This window comes from Bos taurus, chromosome 3, assembly GCF_002263795.3.
Source record: "Bos taurus isolate L1 Dominette 01449 registration number 42190680 breed Hereford chromosome 3, ARS-UCD2.0, whole genome shotgun sequence".
NCBI classification, from domain to species: domain Eukaryota; kingdom Metazoa; phylum Chordata; class Mammalia; order Artiodactyla; family Bovidae; genus Bos; species Bos taurus.
Window position 1 is genome coordinate 17,145,641 of NC_037330.1, and position 26,166 is coordinate 17,171,806.

The following is a 26,166-nucleotide window of genomic DNA, read 5'->3' on the forward strand; positions in this document are numbered from 1 at the left end:
CAGTTACCATAGATTGAATTTTGCTATAGACTGGTTTTTCTAGTAGTCTGTATGAATGTGAGAGCTGGACTATAAGGAAGGCTGAAAGCCAAAGAATTGGTGCTTTTGAACTGTGGTGTTGGAGAAGACTCTTGAGGGTCCCTCGGACTGCAAGGAGATTCAACCAGTCAATCCTAAAGGAAATCAGTCCTGAATATTCACTGGAAGGCCTGATGCTGAAGCTGAAACTCCAATACTTTGGCCACCTGATGTGTAGAACGGACTCATTGAAAAAGACCCTGATGCTGGGAAAGATTGAAGGCAGGAGGAGAAGGGGATGACAGAGGATAAGATGGTTGTAATGCATCACTGACTCAATGGACGTGAGTTTGAGCAAGCTCCAGGAGATGGAGAAGGACAGGGAAGCCTGGCGTGCTGCAGTCCATGGGGTCACAAAGAGTCAGGCACGACTGAGCAATTGAACAACAAAATAGATTGAATTGTGTCTCCCTGAAAATTCATGTGTTGAAGCCTTAACCTCCAAGGTGATGGTATTTGGAGATGGGACCTTTGGGAGGTAGAGCTAGATGAGATCATGAGGGTGGGGCCCTCATGAAGAGATTAGGGTCCTTATAAGAAAAGACATCAGCAAGCTTTCTCGCTCTCTCTTTCCCCTGACTAGGTCAGGACACAGTGAGAAGATCCCAGGGCCCAAGAGTACTCTCTTGTCTAACAGTTGGAAATGAATTGTCCGAAGAGACGCATGCGCTGACAAAGCAAAAGACTCTATTGGGAAGAGGTGCCTGGGCAGAGAGTGGGAGGGTAAGGGAAGCCAGGAGGACTGCTCTGCCATGTGGCTCACAGTCTCAGGTTTTATGGTGATGGGATTAGTTTCCAGGCTGTCTCTGGCCAATTATTCTGACTCAGGGTCCTTCCTGGTGGCTCACACATTGCTCAGCCAAGATGGATTCTAGCAAGTAGGATTCTGGGAGGTTGGTAGGACACGTGGCGTCTCCTTTTGACCTTTCCCAAATTCTTCTGGTTGGTGATGACTTGTTAGTTCTGTGTTTCTTACCAGGACCTCCTGTCATAAAATAACTCATGCAAATGGGTTGCTATGGTGCCTGGCTAGGGTGGGTGGTTTCAACCAGTTTTCCCCCTAACAGTTCCAAGCCAGGAAGAGAGCCCTCACCCCAAACTGACCATGCTGGAGTCTTAATTGTGGACTCTTAGACTCCAGAATTGTGAGAAAATAAATTTCTGTCTAAGTCATTCAGTCTAGGGTATTTTATGGTACCTCAAGCTAAGACTCCTATATATCTCAATATTTTATTTTAAATCAATACTGTCTATCTTAATTGAAATGCAAAACTAAAAATAATATGCAAGCCCAGTAAAGCATGTCTCCAAGCAGTCAGGTGCAGCCTCTGCTTTGTAGGCTGGTTGTTGGTGTGCTGGCCTAGCCTCCCACTTGTGACTTTGAGCTCCTTGAGGGTGGGGACCCTGTCTTCTTCCTCTCTGGATTCCACACACCTAGCCCATGCAAGGGATAACCGACTGGCAGGGCTTCCTGGAGGCTGGGGCTGAGGAAGCAGCTGGGGAGCCTCAGGCAGCCGCACCCTTTCCCAGGGAGGAGGTACCTGGGATTATTCACAGGGCGGGTCCCCTGCTGTCAGCACCTGTCTGGTCTCACTGATTCCCTCTCCATGCTGTAGACTGTGGACTGAGCAGAGTCTGGCCCTCCTTTTCCTACCCACCCTCCTCCTTTTGTTAGGGCTCCGGGCCTTTCTCTTCTCTCTGGAAAGCTAGGGCCCATCCTCTGTTCCCAGGGAGAGAGTGCCCTCTAGTGCCTGGGAGGGTGAAGGCCAAGGAGGAGGGCAGGGCCAGAGGCCAAGTCTGAAAGGAGGCCCTGCCAGCCAATGAGGGGTGAGCCGGCTGCAGCTTGACTGTGGGACTGGGACAGCAAGGGATCCACAGGTATTTCTTAGTGTGTGTGTGTGTGTGTGTCTTCTTGAGAACCCCCTCTATTATCTGAAGGATTGGACTCTGTAAGGTTACAAAGTTAACATGGTGGAGAAAGTCCCCCTGATCTCTACTCTTGAACTCTTCCTCCAAATAAGAAAACCCTCTACCTAAATTGTTCTAAATGGGTTTGGTTCCACCATGCCTGGATCTTTCTTGCCCAGGCTGTGGATCCTGGGATCACCTCTACCCAATTTCTTTCCTTTCTGACTAGCCTGGAATCCTTATCTATTATATCTCACTTGTCTCCTGTTCTAATATTTCATCTTCATTTTAAGTACAGAGAATACATAGTAATGTGAGCCATGGTGGGCGAATTGTGGCTGCAGCCTGTCCTGCTGGCTCCGTGTTTGCAATTAGAGGTAGGGGTGGGAGACACCAGAAATTCCTGCCTTGGCATGATCAGGGGTTGGGCTCAAGCTTTTCTTCTTCAGCTGTGTGATGTGACAAGCTCGGGACAGCATTCACTACATTATCATTCATGGCTGGGGAAGCACCATGATCAAATGACCAGAGTCTAGACCTCCTGTTGACCAGAATTGATTGCTGGTGTCTAGGCAGTTTTGCAAGATGCCAGCTTCTTTCCTGGGAGGCCAGCCTATGGGACTTCCATTTTGGGCAAGTGAATCCATGCCTCTTGTTTGACCAAAGAGGAAAGCTCAACACTTTCCCGCATTAGGTGACTGCCTTCCTTTGTGGAGGGCTCATTTGTCATCAGGACACAGTTTTCTTGAATGAATGGATTCCTGGGTGTTAATGGCTGAGAGGTTGCTTGTCCTGATCCAGGAAGCTCTTGGATGCTCATTTTAAACTGGGGTTCTAAACATTTTCCATCTGGGAATTACTGATGATAACATAAAATCTCTTGAGGGCAGTCATCTACCCCATTTGATCTCAAACCTCCCTCTACAGTTTCTTAGTAGGATAATTGGGAGAACTGTTGATGTTTTGGTTGACATCACTGGGAGTCGATATTTTATTTGGATTGAGTTTAAGCAAGCAGTTCATTTCTGCCTGACACAGCAGAAAATATTTCTGCAATGGAAAGGACATAATAATCCTGGAGGTTAACCTCCTGGACCCTTGTTGTGAATCTCCATCATCAGAAACTCAAGTAGATTGTGGAGAAATTCCAGGCAGAGGCTTTCAAATCAGACAGATCTGCCCTTTCTAACTGGGTAACTTTGGGCTAGTGACTTAACCTCTCTGAAGTCCAGTTTCCTGATGATAAGTACAGGTCTCATAAGTCATTGTGAAGATACTTAATGAATAACTGTGAAGTCACTTAATGAATAACTGTGAAGTCCTCCTGGAGAAGGAAATGGAAACCCACTCCATATTCCTGCCTGGAAAAGCCCATGGACAGAGGAGCCTGGCAGGCTGTACAGTCCATGGGGTCATGAGTTGGACATGAATTAGTGATTAAACTACCACCACTACCTCAGCAAATACTTGGAATATAGGATGTGATCAGTAATTGGCAAATGCTGCTATTAGTATCGTTCTCTCTTGAGAAGAAGTTAGGTGAGCGTCTGTCAGGAATCTTTGCGAATGAAGCCCACCCCTGCCTCTACTGTAGTTTGCTTTTTCTGAGCCTCAGTGTTCTCACATGTGAAAATGAGATTATGATAATTTCACAGTAATAAGAGAACAGACTCCATATGATTTCAAGACCATGCAATTTTTGCACCTTGTTTATGTCCCTGGGTATTTCTCCTAGCTTACAGTCTAAGAGAACTTGAATATAATTTGTGTCCTACTGTTGTGTGAAAATTGTATAAATTTCAATTATGTTCAGTTGATTCACAGGGCTTTTCAGGCCTATTATAGCCTTCTCTGTCTCTGTATATTCAGTCTGTTAATTTTTGAGAGTTTGATATTGAAACTCCAACTAAAAGTCTTAATTTATTTACTTAAAAAATAATTTAATATATAGTGGAACTATATGTAACCTTGTTCTGTATTTTCCAAGCCTCCTGTAAATCTGTTATCATACTTTTGTAATTAAAAAAAATTTAAAAATAGGATTACTAATATCTTATGGGAATTTTATAAGAATTAAATATAAAATAGCAGCACTAAGATGTAAAAATGTCCACACAGAGTTTATTCAAATAGCTACTCAAGAGTTTTAGAAATTGTTATTATCTGTGCTGGAAATCTGTAGATGAGGCACCGGGCTCCTAGGAGGGACCATGACTTCTCAGGGTAATAGTAGGCTGGTGGCTAGACAGAGGTGTTAGCTCACCTTTGCTGAGCATCTGCTAAGGGTCAGCCTTGTCCTGAGGACCTTAAGAAGCCTCACCAGGTGCTGGTCCTTAGGAGGTTCTCAGTTTGGCAAGGAGGCAGATGGGGGCCATGCAACTGGTAGGTGCTTTGTTTGAAGGGTGAGGATGATTAGTCTGACTATCGGTGTCTCTCCCAGGGCTGTGATCCATACTCTCCCTGTTGGTGACCTAGGACCTCATGAGGATGCTGCTATGGTTTCTTGTCTTGTCTGCTTTGGATCTCGCAGCCTGGGGTGAGTTTTCTTTTACTAGGTCACAAGTGCTTTTGGCATCAGCTCCAGCCTGGTTTTGTTTGTAAACTATCCTCTCCAGGATAAGTCCTCCCCCTCAGCTGTGTTCCCTATCGGAGCCCAGCTCAGGTGCCCCCACCCCAGCTGAGACAGGCTCCAGTCCTCAGCAGCCTCTCCAGCCTGCCCGGTACAGCTTGGTATCAGCGTCATGGTCAGGCATTTGCTCCTGATGATTTCACAGAAGGACAGAATCTCAGAACCACGATGGAGACCCTTAACAACTTAGTCTTGTAGACAGGGCAACAGGCCCCATTGTGGCAGTGACTTGCTCTTGGTCATCTGACAATTTGGGGGTGGATGCAGAGTCCAGTGGTTATGAACATGGGTCTGGGGTCAGACAGCCTGGCTTGGAATCCAAGTCCACAGCTTAAAACCCATAGCATTTTAGACAAATAACCTCTCTGAGCCTCAGTTTCTCATTTGTATAGAGGGAGTAGTTAATTTGCTTTGTTTATTTCACAAAGATTTTTTAAGCCACAAATGTGATAGAGCCCTTGAACATGCTTTGTTAACTACAGACTGGTCTGTGGGCGACACTGTTGTCCCAGTGACAGTGCCCCCATGACCTCTGGTACTGAACAGACAGAGGGGAATGAGGCATGTTTGTGATGATTGTGTGTGTGTGTGTGTGTGTGTGCGCACTCAGTCGCTTCAGTTGTGCTCTGACTCTTTGCTGCCCCATGGACTGTAGCCTACCAGGCTCCTCTGTCCATGGGATTCTCCAGGCAAGAATACTGGAGGGGGTTGCCGTGCCCTCCTCCAGGGATCTTCCAGACCCAGGGATCGAACCTGAGGCTCCTGGATTGCAGGGGAATTCTTTATTCACTGAGCCATCTGGGAAGCCCATTTGTGGTGATTAATCCTCCATTAATCCTATCTTAAAAAAAAATTAAGTTGGTAGGGCAGTCACAATGATCTGTAAATTTCTGTATTTCAAGAACCTTGCCTGGATCACTAGGTGCTTAACATATGAATACATACCAAGATGACCATCTTGGTATGTGACCCTCTGGTCTATTAATACATATACAGGTGAACTGGGAATGAGCTGGCCAGCTGAGAAGACAAGAGAGACTGCATTGAACTGGAAATGAAGGGAGGCTTGGGGAGGCTGGGGAGGGTGGGAGGGGGGAAAGGCCTCACTGGGGCAGATGTGAGAGGCAGGATGAGGCCAGATGCATCTGTGGTTTTCCTCTTTCTTGTCTCCTAGAGGAAGTCAGGTGGGTCAGATGGGAAGTTATCTGGGGAGACCGAGAGGCTGTGGGCTGTGGGGTCACAGGAGGAACATGGAGCCTGTGCTTCTGAGCTGGTCCAGGTATTTTCCAAGGACCAGCACCAAGCGCAGTGTTCCTTCGCAGGGGATTCCCTGGAGTTGTCCTGGAACGAGACCCAAGCCAGGGGGCTGTCACAGGAGCTTCTGGACCTGTTTGTTGGCATCTCACAGCTCATTCACACAGGTCACAATGGTGAGGCATTTGGAGGGGCTGCCTGGGGCTTTTTAGGGAGACAGAAGTGTTTCTTAGAACATCACTATGGCTGGGTGGGGTGGATGGGGTAGGGTAGAACCACAACTCCTCCCATGGATTGTCCTGAGTCCTTGGGCAAAGGTGAGTTCCAGAAGGGAGAGGAAAGCCAGGGAAAAAAGACAAGGATCCCAGTCTCTAGCTCTCAGGGTAGAGATACCACTTCGCTCAGGCAGTTCCCGGGAGCTCCCAAGTAAGGATACTGAGGGCGCCCTCGGGGGTCCTGGGGTCCTGGGTGGGGCTCTCACAGCCTTGCCCACAGTGCATGTTCATCTGGAAGAGGGAAGCCCCCACCCCAGTGTTCATGGGGCTTCCTGCAGGCTCTGGCTGGGGAGCTGCTGGTTTGAGGAGAGTGGCAGAACTTTCCTCAGGAGCCTGGTCTGGTGGTCTACAGTCCATGGGTCGCAAAGAGCTGGACAGGACTGAGTAACTAACACTTTTACTTTCACTTTCAAACAAGAGATGGAGAAGGGAAGGGGAGGCTGAGGTGGTGCAGGCCTCCTTCTGGGGCCTCTCCCATCACAGAGGATTCAGGATGGCCTGGACAGCCTATGGAGGGCATGGCAGGGCCTCAGCATGCCAGTCTATTTCCCCTCTCCCCTCCCCCCAGGTGTGCCCACCATTGTCTCCCGCAAGGAGTGGGGAGCGAGATCCCTGACCTGCAGGGCCCAGCTGACCCGGCCCGTGGCCTATGTCATCACGGACCAGATCACAGGGATGGAATGTGAGGAGCAAAACGCGTGCAGTCAAAAGCTGAGGGGCCTGCAGTCCCGTTCCGTCTACACCAAAGGCTGGTGTGATGTGGCCTACAAGTAAGAGGCTGGGGGGGTCCCTGGAGCCCACGTTAGAGTTCTCCCTTTGAGGGGTCTCCTGTTCCCCCTTCTCTGCATTTCTTAATTTCCCATTCATGTTGCTTTTCTAATGAATAAAAAATGCTAATATAAACAGAATCCAAGTCTCCCAGGGGTCATGAGGAGGACCACCGTGAGCCACATATTCAGATGTGGTCTTGGCCGCTAGGAGTTCCAGGAAAGAAGTGAGGGAGGTTGTGTGATAAGTACAGTCTCCCTCTTGACGCTCGAAGAACATTTCAATTTACGAAGGTCTTTACAAGTACTACTCAAGTAGGCTCTCCCTGCCACACTGAGGAATGGGCTGGAGAAATATTTACCACCCCTGTGTCATAGGGGGATGCTGTCTGGAGAAGTTAGAGAATTTGCTGAAAGTCACTCAGAGAAGGAGTGTGAACTCAGAACTCTTCCCAGGCTGCCTGCTAGTCCTGCCTTGTTCCACTTCTGCTCACAGACAGGGCTTTCTCCACCAGGTACCCTGAAGGGCCCCCTCACAGTGAGACTGGGATCCCACAGGAGACGTACCACTGGGGATGCAGGGAGGAGGGCCTGTAAGTGTGTGAGGCGAGGAGAGGCTTGTGTTGTGTACTGAGTATGCTCTCTGAGGATTATCAGTGGAGTGGATGCCCACAACCTCCTCTTTTCCCCTTTTTCTTTATAGAAGGAGAGAGAGAGAGGGAATGGTGCTCTCCTCCCTGATTCTAAGTTCAGTTCAGTTCAGTTGCTCAGTCATGTCTGACTCTTTGCGACCCCACGAACCCCAGCACGCCAGGCCTCCCTGTCCATCACCAACTCCTGGAGTCCACCCAAACCCATGTCCATTGAGTTGGTGATGCCATCCAACCATCTCATCTTCTATCATCCCCTTCTCTTCTTGCCTGAATTCTAAGGACAAGTATAAATGCTTTCTGAATTATCCACTTTGGAAAGGGTAACCCACATCCTATCCTTGATTTATTGAGATTGCAAATAAGTAAGAGCAGCTGGAAGCCCCCACTGTGGTCACCAGAGCCCCCGAGGGCCAGGGTTGGAGTCTTCCCGTCTGCCCTCTGTGGGTGCCGTGTTCACTACAGCTCAGCTGCTGAGCCTACCACGAGTGCCCCCGCAACTCTGCCGGTGTGGCACTGCTGGGTTGCCTGCTTCAGCCACTGCATCTCGCAGCCAGGTTTCTGGGGTGACAGTGCAGCAGTCTCTAGTTTGTACGATGCAGTTGCTGTAGCCATAGGGACTATTCACTTTGGGCTCACCAAAGGCTGCAGGGACAGAGTACCTTAGTAGCTGAAAGTACTGTGGCAAAGCCAGGGACACGGTGGACACAGTGAGGCCCCCACCTGGTTCTCAGGCCGATGTCACTGCAGGCTAGGAGGTCTGTTCCACTAGGAGGTCTGTTCCACTCCATTCGGGGTCTTTGGTGACTTCGGGGAAATGTTCTTTCTGTGCTCAGTTTGCTGTGGAAATTCATGACCTGTTAAAAGCTGAACACGTAAGAGTTGTGAAAATAAAGTTTTTAAGACTGCAACTGGAATGTGGAAGACAAGAAAGTTATAAAGAGAAGAGGAGGTAGAAGGAAAAAAAAATACTTTGGCCTCAAAAACTAAACTGGGAAAAGGAACATCCTAACCAAATTTCTGCAATAAAAAAGAGCTTAGGGATTCCTAAGGAGAAACTGAAGAAAACGTTAACTTAAAGGAATCCCTAAATTCTGGTCAACTGTTTTCAATGTACAAGTGCTTGGTCCTATAATTTAAAAACATGACGAATGGATTCTCCTTGAAAAATGTTGAACTAAAGTTCTCAGGTTCTTGAGAGTCACACATTGAAATTCTACTTTGAACCAAATGAGTCTTTTTAAATTGAGATTCTGGGAAACACAGGTAAACTAAGTCACAAGAAAATTAAAGACATATTCCTGCATCTCTTGGAAGTTTAAAATGCATTATTCCACTCGGTCTCAGTGTTAGGTCACTGTAACATATGAGCCTCTAGAACTTTTTGCATTCTGACGATGGGTGAGAAGTTTTCTGTTACAGAAATTTTCCATTTAATCATGTTTCCTTGCCTGGCAGCTTCCTGGTTGGGAACGATGGCAGGGTGTATGAAGGTGTTGGCTGGAACATCCAAGGCATGCACACCCAGGGCTACAACAACATCTCCCTGGGCCTCGCATTCTTTGGGAATAATCTAGGTAATGGTCACCCCTCTGGCCCTCTACCAAGAGTTGTCTACACTGTCTTCCATCACCGACTCTTGTCTTTTCAGCCTACATCATGTTGTTCTCTCTGATGATGGCCCCTCTCTTGAAGTTCTTTTCTCCCTTGGATTCTATGATGGGGCATTTTTGGAGTTCTCTTTCTCCTCTCTGGTCTGTACTCCCATGAGGCTGCTGAAGCCACCACTGATACTGCTTGAGCTCATAGTTACTGCCATCACTCTGAGAGTCTGAAAAAAGTGGAAGTCGCTCAGTCGTCTTCGGCTCTTTGTCTCCAGGCCAGAATACTTCCTTTCTCCAGGGGATCTTCTCGACCCAGGAATTGAGCCAGGGTCTCCTGCATTGCAGGCGGATTCTTTACCAACTGAGCTATCAGGGAAGCCTTGAAGTTGATAATTAGGAACTGGCGGAGGCAGAAAAACATGGCTTCTCTCTGCCTCCAGTGTCTCCCATTGGTAGAGCCCAACCAGTGGCCAGCAAGCAAGGAAGTCTGGGAAATGTAGTTTGCAGGTTTCTGCTGCTGCTGCTGCTGCTGCTAAGTCGCTTCAGTCGTGTCCGACTCTGTGCGACCCCATAGATGGCAGCCTACTAGGCTCCCCTGTCCCTGGGATTCTCCAGGCAAGAATACTGGAGTGGGTTGCCATTTCCTTCTCCAATGCCTGAAAGTGAAAAGTGAAAGTGAAGTCGCTCAGTCGTGTCTGACTCTTAGCAATCCCATGGACTGCAGCCCACCAGGCTCCTCCATCCATGGGATTTTCCAGGTAAGAGTACTGGAGTGGGGTGCCATTGCAGGTTTCTAGTCCTCTGCAAAGCACAGGAGAGCACAGAGTAGGCCATGGCTGATTCATGTTAATGTATGGCAAAAGCCACTACAATATTGTAATTAGCCTCTAATTAAAACAAATCAATTAAAAAAAAAAGGAGCCAACAACAACTAATTGGCATCTGCCAGGATCCTCATCTTCCAAGTAGTAGGGCTAGTAATAGCATTTATATCAGAGGTTTTCTGTGAGGATTACATGAGTTAATGGATGTGAAGAGCACTTGGCCTCATGTCTGATTGTGGAAGCTATTAAATAAATACAGTCACCTTTTCCTCCAAGCGAGGGCATTCCTGACTTGGTCAGGTGGGCCTCCTACATGTAGCTTTCACTGTCTCCGAGTGACTCCACATAGTGATAGAGTGGATAAATAAGGCACTTGGAAGAAGTCACCAACTTGGTTTCTAAGAGCTGTGTGTAAGTACTTCTTTGTCTCTTAGCCTCTTTGTCCTGGCTACTGGACTGGTTTTTTCTCTTCTCATCCATCAGTCATTTAGGCTCAAGGGGTCAACTTATCCTCCCTCTACATCTAGACCAGGTTGGAACTTTCTGCTAATAGTTCTGTGCTCCATGTTGTCCTCTCTCAGGCAGCAGTCCCAGCCCCACTGCCTTATCAGCCGCAGAGGACCTGATCTTCTATGCCATAAAAAATGGTCACCTATCCCCCAGGTATATTCAGCCACTTCTCTTGAAAGCAGAGAGCTGCCTGGTCCCTCATCAGCCACTGATGCCCAGGAAAGGTAAAGCCTCTCCGTTCTGCCTCATCCTCCTCCCAGTTACCACCCAGCAACAGTAGGGAATGCCTTTTATTATTGATATTCATTGGTTTCTCAGACCAAGAACATCTCTTGCTGAGATCTGGAAAATTCTAAGAGGGCACCTTTCTGGCCTCTCCTTTCCACTGGAACCATATAGCCATGGAACCATTCTTGACATAAATATATATGTACACATGTTTTCACTCAACGAGTGTTTACTGAATACCAGGCACTCTTCTAGGTACTGAGGGTGCAGCTGTGAACAAAACTGATGAAACTGCACATTTAAGTAGAGAAAGATAGAAAATGAAGAATCAATAAGTAAAAGGTATATGATGTTAGATGTAACATCAGGGTTATGGAGAAGAATAAAGCATGGAAATGGAGTGGGGTAAAATATATATATTTGTGTATATTACATGAATACACATACACACACAATCTCTGTCTCATACTCTCCCTCGCTCACACACACCTCCTTCTAAAAGCAAAACAAGCCAACCTTCCACATGACCACAACACAGAGAAAAACTTGGGTTCACAGATTACACTGCCATGAGTGTGAATAGTCCAAGAAGTCGGATAATAAAAATCATGCACTATTTTGGAAAGACAAGCAGCAACCTAAACCCAGTACAATTATAAGCACTTTCAATAGTTTAACACTCTCTGCTAGAGTGGGTCTTGCCTAGGACTCAAGAATGTTTTTCATTAAGCTTTTCAAGTTGCAAATCTTTAAAATTTGTCTTGCTTTCAGACTGGTGTTGTCTTCATTAATAACAGTTTTACATGTGTAGAATTCTTTAGAGATTTTAAATTACCATATGCATGTGATCAGTTCAGAAAGTCAGCTGATTTCTGCACACTGGTCTTGTCTTATAAGTACACATATCTGCATTTATCTGCAGTGCATATTCAAGCATGTAGATATCAGTAGTCTTTTCCCTTCTGCTCACATGCTGATTTCCATAGTTGTTATCAGAACCTGACTTTTGCCTCTGTCCCTTGGCTCCAGCTGCCTGACCCAGACAATCCCTATCTAGACTTTCCCAGAATCCCACAAAATCTCACATGTTAAGCTGTGTTAGTGGGTGCCACTAACACAGGTTGGGGATTCTGAGGAGTTACCAGCCTGCAGTTGTGAGATTGTCCACATGTGGGAACAGGCAAATTCGCATCTCATTGTTTTTTCCCCTCACCACAGCTTGCCCCAACATCATCACAAGGTCAGCTTGGGAAGCCAGACAGACACACTGCCCTACAATGAGCCTCCCAGCCAAATATGTTGTCATCATCCACACCGCTGGGGCAACCTGCAATGTATCCATGGACTGTCGGATCCGCGTCCGAGATATACAATCTTACCACATTGACGCAAAGGACTTCTGTGACATCGGATATCAGTAAGTGCGACTGGTACACACTTGACCCTCCTTTTCTTCAGGGCTATTGGAAGGAAGGCCTGGGGAGGGAGCCGGTGTTTACCAAGCTCTTCCTTTGTGCCAGGCGCTTTACATTAGACATCATCTTTTTATTTGTGCAGGATTCTGGCCTGAGCATTCTTCAGAGCCTAGCCAAGGTTTAGTTATCTCCCCTGGGCATGTTCTCCATGAGTGGTTGGGAAGACTCTGAAAGGAAGATGTTAAAACAATAGTGATAAACCAAGAGCTCGAGACACTTATAGGAGGCTGTCAATGGACCATGCCTTTTAAATGTAATCCCTTCCAACCAGCCAGAAACCCAGACCCTGTTCACCCCCTGCTGCCCTTGAGCCAAACCCCAAACTTGCTCTCTCTGATGTTAGAATCCTGCAATACCTCTGGTATTGCTTACTCCATTTATAGACACAGGAAACTTTAACTTCTCTGGACTTCTTTTGCCTCCTCTCTGCAGTAGGGCAACAATACCTTATCTGTTTGATAATACAAAGTGAAAAAAAAATGTTCTCTTTCGGTTCCTTTAATGCCAAGTCTATAATTAAGAAACACAGTAAGCTAGTAGAACAGTGGGAAGCTTCTTAGGCATTCCCTTGGAATTTTCTTGAAGAAGTTTAGGGTTAGATAAAAGTCTGATAACTTTTAATTATTAGTACTAATTTTAATTTTATTGGCATCTAGTTGATTTACAATGTTGTGTTAGTTTCAGGTATACAGCAAAGTGATTCAGTGATAACCTATAAAAGAATAAATTTAAAAAAATTTATTTATTCATTTACTGGCTGGTCTGGGTCTTCATGGGCTTCCCTGGTGGCTCAGATGGTAAAGCGTCTGCCTGCAGTGCAGGAGACCCGGGTTAGAGCCCTGGGTTGGGAAGATCCCCTGGAGAAGGAAATGGCAACCCACTCCAGTACTCTTGCCTGGAAAATTCCATGGACTGAGGAGCCTGGTAGGCTACAGTCCATGGGGTCGCAAAGAGTCGGACATGACTGAGTGACTTCACTTTCTGGGTCTTCCTTGCTGTGCTGGTTTTCTCTAGTTGTGGGGAGCAGGGGGTGCCTATTCTCTAGTTGCGATGCAGGCTTCTCTTTGTGGTGGCTTCTCTTGCTGTGGCGCACAGGCTCAATGGTTATGGCTCATGGGCTTAGTTTCTCCACAGTGTGTGAGATCTTCCCGAATCAAGGAAAAACCTGTGTCTCCTGCGTTGGCAGGTGGATTCTTTACCACTGAGCTACAGGGAAGCTGTGAGTTAATCACAACAAATTTTATGAAGTCTCAGGTGGGTTTACTTTTGTATATATCCTGGTGGCTCAGATGGTAAAGAACCCACCTGCAATGAAGGAGACTTGGCTTCGATCCCTGGGTTGGGAAGATCCCCTGGAGGAGGGCATGGGAACCTACTCCAATATTCTTGCCTGAGAATCCCCATGGACAGAGGAGCCTGGTGGGCTCTAGTCCTTGGGGTCGCAAAGAGTTGGACATGACTGAGTAAGCACATGTCTCATTCTGGGATGGCTGCCTTTCTCCTCTGAACTCCCATTTTAAAAACAGCCTTTGTAAATAGGAGAAAACTATGGCTGCATTTTACAGGGTTTTCCACAGCCTTGCTATGGTTATTAAGCTTAGTTAATAAAAAATTAAATGTGGAAATTCCAAATGGAAAATGCCAGGATCTGAGGGAATGTTAGTTTCCTTTCACATTCATCCTTTGGGGACTGGCTTGATTCCTGTCCCTTGACTTTGGAAGCCTGTTATGATGCTCACTCCCACTGCAGCCTCAGGATACAGCATCTGTTGCTCTGGCACCAACTGTGCTCAGAATGGACAAAGGGCCCTCCCATTCATCATTTCTTACTTTTTCACCAATATTTATTGGGGTATCCCTGGTGGCTCAGCAATAAAGAATCTGCCTGCAATGCAGGAGATGCAGGTACAATCCCTGGAGAAGGAAATGGCAGCCCACTCCAGTATTCCTGCCCGAAAAAACCCATGGATAGAGGAGACGGGTGGGCTACAGTCCATGGGTTCTCAAAGAGTCAGACACAACTGAAGCCACTGAGCACGTACGCACGCTATGTGCTTGGTGCTCAGCGAGGTGAATTGGCTCCTTCCCTTGTGGAGGAGAGAGGATAAACAGGTCATGACATTGTGTTGGCACTGGGATGCATGAGTAACAGAATGTGCCCAGGGTAGACCTCTAACAAGACTTTGGAGGACTGAACGGTATCACAGCAGGGCTTCAGCAGGGAGAGGCATCCACCCTGGGACATGGGTACAGAGTGGGGGTCAGTCAGGCAAAGAAGGATACGGAGTGTTCCAGGCAAGAGGGAGCAGCATATACAAGGGCCTGGAGTCCAGACAGAGCACAAATGAAAGAAGCTTGTGTGCTAAGTTGCTCCAGTCATGTCTGACTCTTTGAGACTCTATGGACTGTAGCCTACCAGGCTCCTGTGTCCGTCGGATTCTCCGGGCAAGAATTCTGGAGTGGGTTGCCATGGCCTCCTCTAGGGGATCTTCCTGATCCAGGGATCAAACCCGTGTCTCTTATACCTCTTGCATTGACAGGCGTGTTCTTTACCATTAGCACCACCTGGGATGCCCACAAAGAAGCTTGATGCTGCTGCTGCTAAGTCACTTCAGTCGTATCCGACTCTGTGCGACCCCATAGATGGCAGCCCACCAGGCCCCGAAGTCCCTGGGATTCTCCAGGGAGTGGGTTGCCATTTCCTCCTCCAATGCATGAAAGTGAAAAGTGAAAGTGAAGTCACTCAGTCGTGTCCGACTCTTAGCGACCCCATGGACTGCAGCCTACCAGGCTCCTCCGTCCATGGGGTTTTCCAGGCAAGAAGAGTGCTGGAGTGGGGTGCCATTGCCTTCTCCAACAAAGAAGCTTAACTCCTACCTAAAACAGACTACAAAGAGGGGACTGGTGAGAGGGAAGGCTGGAGGGGCTGACAGGAGCCACAGCACAGGGGCCTGGGCATTGGTCCTGACAGGCTGACTCTACTTGAAAGGCAACTGGAAATCCATGCCCTATGATGGTATCTGTATTTAGCAAAACCACTCTGGGGGCTGTTTTAAGCATGGATTGCCAGGAGGTAAAACTCTGGGCAGACAGCTTTTGCAGTAATTCAGACAACAGGTGATGGTGACCTGGAACAGCATACCAGCTGTTGGCATAGAGGTAAGTGGAGAAATTTAAAACAGGAGAAATAGTTGACAAGCCATGAATGTTGATTGGATGGGGCTCGGAGAGGGAGAGTGAGGCATTCAGTCTGATGCCCAATTTTCTGGCTGAGGAAATTGTGGAAGAAGATGGGTTTGTTTGGACATGTTGGCTTTTAGAGCTTGTAATTGAGCTATGGGTTCCCAGCTGGCTCAGTGGTAAAGAACCTGCCAGCCAAGCAGGAGACACAGGAGACGCGGGTTCAGTCCCTGAGTTGGGAAGATCCCCTGGAGAAGGAAATGGAAACCTACTCCAGTATTCTTGGCTGGGGAATCCCAGGGACAGAGGAGCCTGGGGGGCTACAGGCCATGAGCGGATATGAGTCAAAAGCAGTCAAAAGTGTTGGACATAACTTAAGTGACTAAAAAACAACAACAATTGGAATTATCAGACTGGATGGTTGTCCAGGGAGAATATGTTGAGTGAGAAGAGAGAAGGGATGAGACCAGAGTCCCAGGGGAGGAGAACCAGGGAAGAGAAAACATCAAGAAATTAGTGGCCAACAGGATCAGAATACAAATCAGTTTTCATTACTAGTGTAACCATGTGGCAGTGGACTGATGCTGCTCTCATCATTGCTTGACACTGTCTGTCTTCATTCCTTAGGTTCAGGGACTATTTTTTTTTTTTTTTCTTTTGCCTTTTTGTCTCTGTTCACATTGGCACATACGGTAAGAGTATAGTAATGGTAATAGTAATAATAGTAAGTGGATGAAAGGATGAATTGATGATTCAAGGAGTGAATGAAGCCAGTTCTCTCCAGAGTAATTTTCTCCTTTTCCTTTTCCTGACCTTAGCTTCCTTGTGGGCCAGGATGGTGGTGTGTATGAAGGAGTTGGCTGGCATACCGAAGGCTCACACACATACGGATACAATGATATTGGCCTAGGAATTGCCTTCATAGGCAACTTTGTAGGTAAGGGGTCAACATGGAGCAGAGGGACTCTGGATGATGAAGTATTATGTGAAATATCTGGGAAGCAATGGGGATAAGATGCATTGTGGTGCCCGACAGTGTCAGTGGGACTCTCAGTGCAAGAGGCAGGTCCCCAGGAGTCCCTCTCAGGCAGAACATTTCCTCCAAATTCACCTGTACCAATACCCGGTTCTATCTGTCTTTAGAGCCATGCCCAATGCAAGCATGGAGCAAGAGAGAAAAAAAAATCTTTTGCAAACTTTGGTGTTTTCATAGCACTGGTGGCAAATGTAGCTTCTTCCTTGGTAGCCATGGCAACAGCATTGGGGGGCACCACTATCTCTTATGGACAAGAAATGAACGGTCTGGGGCTGTCATGTCTGCCCTGTGGTGACTGTTGAGAAGTGGTGTGTTGAGCTGCAGTTATTTTTCAGAGAGGTTTTGAACTTGCTAGAAGGCAGAATCAGGGGGCACAATGACCTTGCTTTCCCAATGTGCCTGGCTGCAGAAACTTACAGGAATTTGTTGGCTATGGTGTTGACGGGGATAGAGAGAGACTGGGCTAGGTGCTTGTCCCTGCCCAAAGCAAGTAACCTTGAGACCCTAGTGATTGCTTGGCTAAATGTGTTTTGCAGAAAAACCACCGAATGCTGCAGCGCTGGAGGCAGCTCAGAGCCTGATCCACTGTTCCGTGGTCAAGGGGTATCTGGTCCCCAACTACCTGTTGGTGGGGCACAGCGATGTGACCGATATTCTGTCTCCTGGACGGGCTTTGTACAACATCATTAAGACTTGGCCTCATTTCAGACAATGAGGGAACCCCAGTTCCTTCCAATACCACCCCCTCCCCAACCCTGGCTTCTGAGCCTCCCCTTCTTCACCTTCCATCCTGGCTCAATACCTGCAACCCCTCCCTGCCAGCCCCATCCTGTTTCTTCTGCTTCAGGTTAGTATGATCATTTCCTAACTAGTAGGATCAGTTCCATATGATCAAACACCATAGTGGGGCATTCCGGCCTTCTGAGTCTGCACCCAGGCTCCTTCCCTCCTCACCTTCCTCTCCCCAGCACCCACCTCCTCACCCAGCTGAGCCTTCTTGTCCCTTTGTACACACCCCTCTCCTGGTGTGCCTTCCCCTGCCGATGTTGTAGCCATGCATTCCGGGAAACAAACTCACTCAGAATGATAATGCAGATAGTGGAGTGCAGTTTCATTACACCAGCTGGCCCAAGGCAAAGTCTCCTCTTAGCCAAGGATGCTGACCGACTTTTGTGAAAACCTTATATACCTTAAGTCTACTACTCAAGTCCACACCCCCAGATTCCTTAAACCTAGCCTGTAAACTGTTAAAGGGAGATACAATCAGGTTACAGCCATGATTCACCATCAGAAGGGTCAGCTGGTTATGCATTAAAGCCTACACCAATGGATTCCATAAAGATTAAGGTGATTGATTACATAGGGGATTATTACATTCTTTTTGGTGACGGGAAATCTTGGTATGGAATCTGGTGTTTATCCCGAACAGTCCGGGAGGCCAGTTCGGCCATAGGTATGTTAGCCCCATGGCTACCAGGCACATAGTCCAAAGCTCACTGAAAATGCAAGATGGAGGTTCCTTTTTTTTCAAGATGGAGTCAGCTCGGCCTGTTCCTTTCCTCGCTCACCGTCTGCCTGGCAGCTCCTAGCCTCACACGTGATCCAGGTCAACATCCCAGCCCCTCCTCTCTGTTCACACACAACCTTGTCCATATTCGGATGCAGCCCTTATTTCAGGGCAGTGATTGTTTATAGAAATTCTCTCCACTGGGTTGTGAGTTTGTCCAGTTTCATTTGTGTCTGTGTCCTCAGTTCTTCAGCAGTGTCTGAAAAGTGAAAGTCACTCAGTCATGTCCTGCTCTTAGTGACCCCAAGAACTACACAGTTCATGGAATTCTCCAGGCCAGAATATTGGAGTGAGTAGCCTTTCCCTTCTCAGGGGATCTTCCCAACCCAGGGATCGAACCGGGGTCTCCTGCATTGCAGGTGGATTCTTTACCAACTGAGCTCTCAGGGAAGGTGCTACAAGTATTTATTGGAGAAATGGATGAATAAATGAATGAGTGGACCAAGTCCTTGCTCCCCTTTCCAATGTGCTTATCATCCCCCTTTTGGGGAAGACTTGCTGGATGATACATCATCCCACCAGCATTCTCTCTGTTCTGTTGCCTCCCAGTCTGAGACTCAGAGCTGCTCTGGTTGCTCAACTGCAGTGGTTATTGTGTCTCCAGAGTCCCGTGTCCCCATCCTCCCAGAGCTCCCTGAGGGCAGAGGCTGTGTCCACACAGCACTGCTCTCTGTCCTTCCCTGGTTGGGTCCGCTAGGCATCAAGCTGAGTGGGACTCAGAGCTTGGGGGCTCTGCAGCCTCCCTCCCTGGGCTCCTCCTGCCCCAAGTGAAGCCTCATCCTTTCAGGTGGGGGAAACACTGACTGCTCTTTACTAGAAGCACAGGAACTGGAAAATCCCTGCTAGTGGTTAGTTTTTCCTGATCTGGAAACAAGGAAAGGAGAAAGAAGGGGAGAAACACGGACTCCCCACCCCCTCCTTTGGTATTCACACGAGTCTTTGCTTTTAGAGTGTTTCACAGCTCTTAGAACAAAGCAGGTTCAACCTTGCATTTTCACAGCTGTTCATGCTTTTCAAAGACTGTCCCCCAATCTCACTGGATTCACTTTATCCTCAGGCCACCTGGGCACAGAAGCAGGGGAAGGAATTGTTTATCTAGAGAGTCAAGTAGGCCTGGGGGGTCTCAATGCCCCTTTCTGATTTACAGAGCCAGGGGGAGAGGGAAGGCTGCTCTAGGAGGAGACCCCCTTGGGATGGGAGTCACTGGACCAGAAGCTCTGGTCAACCCAGTCCTTTCTTAGGGGTGAAACCTCCCCAACTTGTCACAGTGTGTCTCCCCTTCTCTTACAACTTCCAGGGTGAGTTTCAGAGCCCTTCCTACAGGGAGTGGCCAAAAAGGTGGATGTGTGATGAGAAATGATCCCAAGAAAAGAGCTGCCCTCCAGCTTTCTCTGCCTTTCTTACCACCCTCCAAAGGTCTCTGGCCTTTGATTCAAAGCACATTCCTGGCCTGAGGGTCTCACTAGCCTCCCCAGCCCCTGCCCCAGGCAGGCTTTCCTGGGGGTGGGAGTGGTGGTGGGTTGCAGACACCCCCATCTCCATCAGTGCTCATCAAGGCCTCCTCAAATCAGCATTATTGCAGGGTCTGAATTATTGTCTTTTCAAGATTATTTACTTTTATTAGTCTTAAATACACATAATCTAGGTGAAACCAGAGCACTCAGTAGGAAAATGCTTTTTCAAGGTCAATCCTGAGGCAGCCAATTCCACTCAGTTGCCTCTTCAGAGTCCTTTGTGTGCAGAAATTCTTTCCAGCTCCCCTTTAATTATTTAAAGTGGGATTCAGAGAACTCCCCGGTAGTCTGATGTTTAGCTCTCACTACTGGGGCCCAGGTTTGATCCCTGGTGAGGGAACTAAGATCCTGCAAACCATGAGGGGTGGCCAAAAAAAAAAAAAAAAAAAAGTGGAGTTCATACTAACATCCCTCCTCAGAGGTTAGCTGTGAGGATTAAGTGAATTTAGAGTCCTATGACTCGTGGTTGGATATAATGTGATCCTGCCAAAGTTGAGTGGTTGTATCATGGTATTCTTGTTGCTGCTGTTGTGGTGGTTGCAATCTGTTACTGCTGTTTGACTCTGGCAGGAGGGATACACCCTTGTGGGCATCAGTCTCAGCCTCCTGGGGAGTTGGCAAAGGCTGGTGAGAGCAGGGAGGAGCCCCACAGGTCGGGCACAGGTGAAGGAGCCCTTGGTACGGGAAGGACACAGTGGCTTCACGACCCTGGACTTTCAGGGCTGGAGGGCCTCTAAGCCCATCTGTTAGTTGTTTTCCACAACTGTAAGCTCAGAAAGAAAAAAAAAAAGCCACAAAAACTTTTATCTGATTCTGGGGTACTAATTCGATTTAAGCCTATTTTCCATAAAACTGAAACCAAAGAGGGCAGATGACTTAAGTTCATTCAGTGAGTTAAATAAAAGAGGAACCCTCAGATTCTTCTTCTTTTTTTTTTTTTTAACTTTGTTGATCTTTCTTTAAGGGATGAGATTATTTGTTTGGCTGTGCCAGGTCTTAGCTGCATCATGCAGAATCTTTGGTTACAGCATGTGGGATCTAGTTGCCTGACCAGGGATTGAATCTGGGCCCCTTGCACTGGGATTACAGAGTCTTAATCCCTGTACTGAAGGAGGAAACAGAACAGACTCTATCTTGAAAGCAGGACTCCATCTTGGGCCAGACTGTGGACTTTGAGCTACATGCCCAGTATCTATGGAAACAACATACCAACTGGAAAACCAGGCCCCCGGAAGGAAGAGCCCCAGGGCTCTCCATCGCCTAAAAGAATACCCTAATTATCTGTGTAACCGAATAGAATCATACATTCTATTATGCTTATTGGGGTATGACCACAAGCCTATTGATAATTGTCTTGTTAACTACCTAGGCTTAAGGCATATGAATCAGGGTTAACTTTGATTGTATCTTTCTTTTTCCTTTGTTCAGACTAGTTTCAGTGAACCTTATACACTTAGGGTATACAAGGTTTTTACAAAGACTGATCAGCGTCCTTGGCTAAGAGAGACTCTGCCTTGGGCCCTCCGGTGTAATAAAGTGCACTCCACTATCTGCATTGTCTTTCTGATTGAGTTTGTTTCCTGGAAGTGTGGCTACAACAGTACCACCAGGGAAGTCCTAGGAATCCTCAGATTCTGAGCACAGCCCCATTCTTGCACCTCTCTGGTTGAAATCACATATGACCCCTCCTTTCCGACAGAATAAAGTAAAGCATCTTAGCATGCACAGCATTTAGGGCTTTCCACAATCACTCCAACCTACCCTTTTGCACAGAATGAGACTTAGGTGGCAATTTGCAGATTCTCCTCCCGCAATTGCCCACCTTGGGGCCTTTGCCCACCTGTCCCTGCACTCCTTGTGACACACCAGTTTTCCAGATGCTTCCTGTTTCTCCAGACCAGAGATGACATCTCCCTCCACTGGGTGCCCGGGGCGTTTGCATGTTCCTCTTGGTGGCTCATCGCTGTTCCCCTCTCTTCTCCCTTCTGACCTGGATTTCTGAACCTGTGCCTGCACCTCCCTGGCCCAGAGCTGGTGCACTGGGGTGGGGGTGTGGCACCTGCCTGTCTGTGGAATGGAAAGGGAAGAGCCCCATCTGTACAGGGCAGGGCAAGCAGAGGCAGCGTTCCCAGCCCAGAAGGGCGGCAGCCCTTCCCCGGGCTGGTCTTGGGATGTTTGTCACAGAGTGGAAAATTCCAGTGTCTGCCTGCTGCCAGGAACCACCCACTTTTGTAACACATCAGAGGCCACAGATTAATTCCATCTTAATTCCCAACCCTCTGTGGCTTCCGCACTCTTGTGGCCTCTCCACTGGGGGGAAGAGTTTCTCCAGCCCCAGTGCTCCCCCAGCCCTTGGAGGCTTCTGTAACCTTTTCGCTGTGGGGCCTTGAGGCTGCTCCCCACGAGCTGGCCCTTCAGGAAAGGCTCCCTCCCCGAGGTCTCTGCCCAGCCTCTCCTGTGCTCCCTGGCTCTTCCTCCGTCTCGCTGGCTTCTTTCTTCCCACACTTGTGTGTCTCACTAGTGTCCCACTGTCTCCCTCCTGCCTCCCCCCTCTCTCTTTTTCAAATGCTGCCTTCCTCTTCATCTCTCAACGCCTCTCATTTTCTCTGACACCCTTCTACTGCTGTATCTCTCTGCCTTCGCCCTTTCTCTTTTGCTCTCATCAACCTCTAGGCTGCGGCGGCATGGAGGAGATGATGGGCTCGGTGCTGGAGTACTGTAGACCCTGCCCTCCACCAAGCTCTGCTCTGTCCCAGGGCTGCCAGGCCTGCTGGGAAGGAGGAAGTCGGGGTGGAAGGCCGGGGTGGGGTGGCTCTGGGGAAGGCACACATTTTTGGGAAGCTTAGAGCCACAAAGAATGGACAGGTGTGTTTCTGGCCCAGCAGGTTCTGCTGGGGCAGCTGATTTAGGACAGGGCTTTAATTAGAGGAGCCAGCTTGGTGAGGAAGGTGTGATTAGCTGGGAGGAGTGGTGGGCAGGGGTGTGAGACCCTGAGAGGGGTGGCAGGGACTCTGGGGGGACTTTCTGCAGTGGGCTGGATTAAGAAGTGCATCCCCAAGGTGGGAAGCTGGGGGTTCTCTCTCAGGGTGGCCAAGAGCCTTTGCACCCAAGGTTGATGAAGCTGCCTGCTGAGAGGTGTGAAATGAAAATATCTCTTGCCATATTAATAAACAAGAAATGGCATAGCCATTAGCGATTTCTGGCCTTCAAATGTGAATGAGAGCTCCCCAAACTGTGATCCGGTGGATGCTGCCACCCTGCCCACTCCCATCTCTTTCACCCTGATTTCAAGAAGCAAGGTAAACAAGGAAACAGGATTTGGCCCCAGATAGCTGAGAAGCATATGAAAGGAATGGATTCTGTGAGCCCAGAGGACTGCATCTTTCCATATAGAATGCTAAATTCCTTAACTTGATACCTGATATTTGATGTTCAGACTGCCTGCTCCCATTGTAGCCAACTTTTATATATAGCCAGACGTCCCCCCCTGCCTCCTTGGAGCAGTTTTCTCAGAGCTACGGAGATGCTGTCTCCCTGGCTTGGAGTCCTAAACATCCCACAAAATAAAATAACTCTCTACTTTCAGGTTGTGACTATATTTTTTTTAGTCAACAGAGGGGAGCTGGGGCATCTCTTACGCACCCTCAGCACTCTGCTCACATGTCCCTTCTTCTGAGAGTCCATCTCTCGAGGCCCCCAAATTAGTAATCTCTTCTCTTCTTCTTTGGCACTCTGTCCTTATTTATTTCATGTGTTTCTCTTTGTGTAGGTGCATATCTTATTATCTGTCTTTCTTCCCCACCAGATTACAAGGGCTGCGAGAGTGGAGATCATGCTCACTGCGTTCATGTCTGTCTGCTCCTGGTGCATAGTAGTTTTATCGCGTCCATGCTCTTTCTGCTTGCCGCGCGATAGGCCAATGAATCTGAGAGACGACGTGTTGCGGCAAAGAAGGGACTTTCATTGGGGAGCTGGCAGACTGAGAAGATGGCAGGCTAGCACCTCAAAATAACCATCTTATTGGGATCTGAATGCCAGCTTCTTTTATCGATCAGAGAGATAGAAACAATGAGGAACTAAAGTCAAAAGGCAGAATAGAGAGGGAGATGCAGTGGGGAAATAAAGTGAAAGGGTCTTCAGTCTTGCAAAACATCTCCAAGGGATGTCCAGCCTTCAGAAGCGGTGTGTTAGTCTCTTCTATTCACAGGTGGGCAGGGACAAACTATCTCTCCATAAGCCTGACAAAGGCTTTAGTTTACAGTCAAGCAGAGGGGCAGGGTCCTCCAGGCAAGCCATTGAGTATAATTATAACAATAAAAGCAAGTCAAAGAAACAGTTTCCAACATGGAGTCAGAATTGACTTTATCCCTGCAACAGATGCTCAGGAAACATCCAGGCACGTGGAATCCCAAGGTCTGGGGGGACAGGAGGTGTGGTTGTCTATTGACTTGTCTTACAGCAGGTGGCCAGTGTAGCTGGTTTCTCTGCAGGCCCCACTGAGCTCTCACTGGTTCATCACATTGGGGTGGGGATGCAGAGTGTGAAGATGGAGGGACCAGGAGGCAACTTGCCTGGGATCAAACCAGATTGCAGTAGACCCTGGAAACAGATACCCAAACATGGCTGATAGAGAGGGCTGGGTTCCCAATAACATTCAGTGGTCCTTTCTCTGGACTCTGCTAGGTACCTGATACACGTGATTTCATTTAATCCCCAAGACAGGTTAGTAGGATAGGAGCCGTCATTCCCATTTGACAGCTGAAGGAGCTGAGGCTTAGCTTGGAGAGACTGTCACTTTCTTAAGATTACACGGCTAATGCATGGTGCTGCTGAGCTGAGTTTCTGTTCCTTTGTCTGCACAAATCAGGCTATCCTCTGGTTGCTCATACTATTTTTACAGCTAGTGACTAGAAGTGGACAGAACACCCAAGGATCCCTTGACTCAGGGTTCACTGGAGAAGTTACTTCCCTTGATCTAACAATATTCTTCAATTAATAAGGTGATACATGTAAAACTATATAAATGATGTAGTTCTGAATTCATGTTGTAGCAACATCAATAATAATAGCATTGCAGTCCAAGATTGTATTACCTTTCGGTCACATTGACAGCCCCACTGACCCAGTGGGTTGTTCCATCATAACTGCTGTTAACCCATCTCTCACCCCGTTATTCCCTCAGCAGGCACATTTTTTCAACCTAAATGCAGGACTCTAGCGTGTTTTGATTTAGTGTGCTCTTAATAGTGTTTCTTCATAGTAAAATTCTGTTGAAATCTTTTTGAATTTTAATGTTATCATCCTCTGTGAGTCATCATTTACTTCTTCATCATCAGCATTTTTATTCAAATCCTTCAGTATCATTCCCCAAACATCCACATATATTGGGCAATGAGCCCCAGGCCCTCCTACATACAGTGCCCCATTCGAACCTGTGAGGGAGGCACTGTGATCCCCATTTCATAGATGAATGACTGAGAAGACGTGTTCCAGAACTGTTGCGGGAAAGGGGACCCCTTCCAGGGCCCGAAACTGGGCTCTTGTCTAAGACTCGGAAATGAATTGTCCGAGGAGACACATGTGCTGACAAAGCAAGAGATTTTATTGGGAAAGGGCACCTGGGTGGAGAGCAGTAGGGTAAGGGAACCCAGGAGAACTGCTCTGCCACATGGGTCACAGTCTCGGGTTTTATGGTGATGGGATTAGTTTCCGGGTGGTCTTTGGCCAATCATTCTAATTCAGAGTCTTTCCTGGTGGCGCACGCATCGCTCAGCCAAGATGGATGCTAGCGAGAGGGATTCTGGGAAGTGGACGGACACATGGTGTCTCCTTTCGACCTTTCTGGAACTCTTCCGGTTGGTGGTGGCTTATTAGTTCCACATTCCTTATCAGGATCTCCTGTCATAAAACAACTCATGCAAATGGTTACTATGGTGCCTGGCCAAGGTGGGCGGTTTCAATCAGTGTGCTTCCCCTAACAACTCTGCCCCTCGCCCCAAGAACGATGCATGCACCACGAGGAAAGACTCTGAATTAGAGTGATTGGCCAAAGACCACCCAAAACCTAATCCCATCACCATAAAACCTGAGACTGTGAGCCACACGGCAGAGCAGTTCTCCTGGGTCCCCTTACCCTACTGCTCTCCACCTGGGTGCCCTTCCCAATAAAATCTCTTGCTTTGTCAGCATGTGTCTCCTTGGACAATTCTTTTCCGAGTGTTAGACAAGAGCCCAGTTTCGGGCCCTGGAAGGGGTCCCCTTTCCTGCAACAGAACTAAACTGAGTGCCCACTTGCATGCACACTACTGCCTTGTATGGTCTTTCCAGGAATCCACCTCCACTGGCTACAAGTCTCTGCTGTTCATTACGACAACCACAAACACGGTGACAGATACTCTCGTTCAATCTCTGCTGGAGGGAGAGAGGAATTATGGCTGAAATGTGTGAATGTGTGTGTATGTGGGGTGTGTGTGTGTGTGTGTATGTGTGGTGTGCAGATACTATTGTTCATTGCTATCATTAGCCTATTTTCATTTTTGAGCACCCACAGGCATCATTTCAAAAACCACCAATATTCTCATGCATCCCAAATTTGGAATTTTTATTTTTGTTTTTCACTAAAGGCAAGCATATGCCTTAACTCCGTTCTTAATTAGCTTCCCTCTCT

The 26,166-nt window shown here is 47.8% G+C and overlaps 1 protein-coding gene across 4 annotated transcripts; it reads left to right on the plus strand.

Moving 5' to 3' along the window:
* The first annotated feature begins 1,794 nt into the window (after positions 1-1,794).
* On the plus strand, positions 1,795-24,412 carry PGLYRP3 (peptidoglycan recognition protein 3). 4 transcript variants are annotated; one of them, XR_009493854.1, is made up of 10 exons: positions 1,795-1,956; positions 4,427-4,522; positions 5,938-6,045; positions 6,713-6,914; positions 9,020-9,138; positions 10,571-10,723; positions 11,946-12,144; positions 16,201-16,319; positions 16,955-17,265; positions 23,305-24,412. XR_009493854.1 is itself a non-coding variant. In XM_010802985.4 (9 exons), the coding sequence occupies exons 2-9, from the start codon at positions 4,468-4,470 to the stop codon at positions 17,131-17,133; spliced, it is 1,134 nt and encodes a 377-aa protein (XP_010801287.1). In that variant the 5' UTR covers positions 1,795-1,956; positions 4,427-4,467; the 3' UTR covers positions 17,134-23,084. The 4 variants fall into 4 exon arrangements, 3 of the variants coding, with proteins under 3 accessions (XP_010801287.1, XP_010801288.1, XP_059740974.1); XM_010802985.4 differs by lacking the exon at positions 23,305-24,412 and having other exon boundaries at positions 16,955-23,084; XM_010802986.4 differs by lacking the exons at positions 5,938-6,045; positions 23,305-24,412 and having other exon boundaries at positions 16,955-23,084.
* Positions 24,413-26,166: the final 1,754 nt, after the last annotated feature.

Excerpts from the sequence above, each read along its gene's own strand:
- PGLYRP3 (XM_010802985.4), top strand. The coding sequence starts at position 4,468 with ATGAGGATGCTGCTATGGTTTCTTGTCTTGTCTGCTTTGGATCTCGCA. Across the intron at positions 6,046-6,712 it reads CATTCACACAGGTCACAATG|GTGTGCCCACCATTGTCTCC; the intron begins GTGAGGCATTTG and ends CCCTCCCCCCAG. Across the intron at positions 12,145-16,200 it reads TTCTGTGACATCGGATATCA|CTTCCTTGTGGGCCAGGATG; the intron begins GTAAGTGCGACT and ends TCCTGACCTTAG.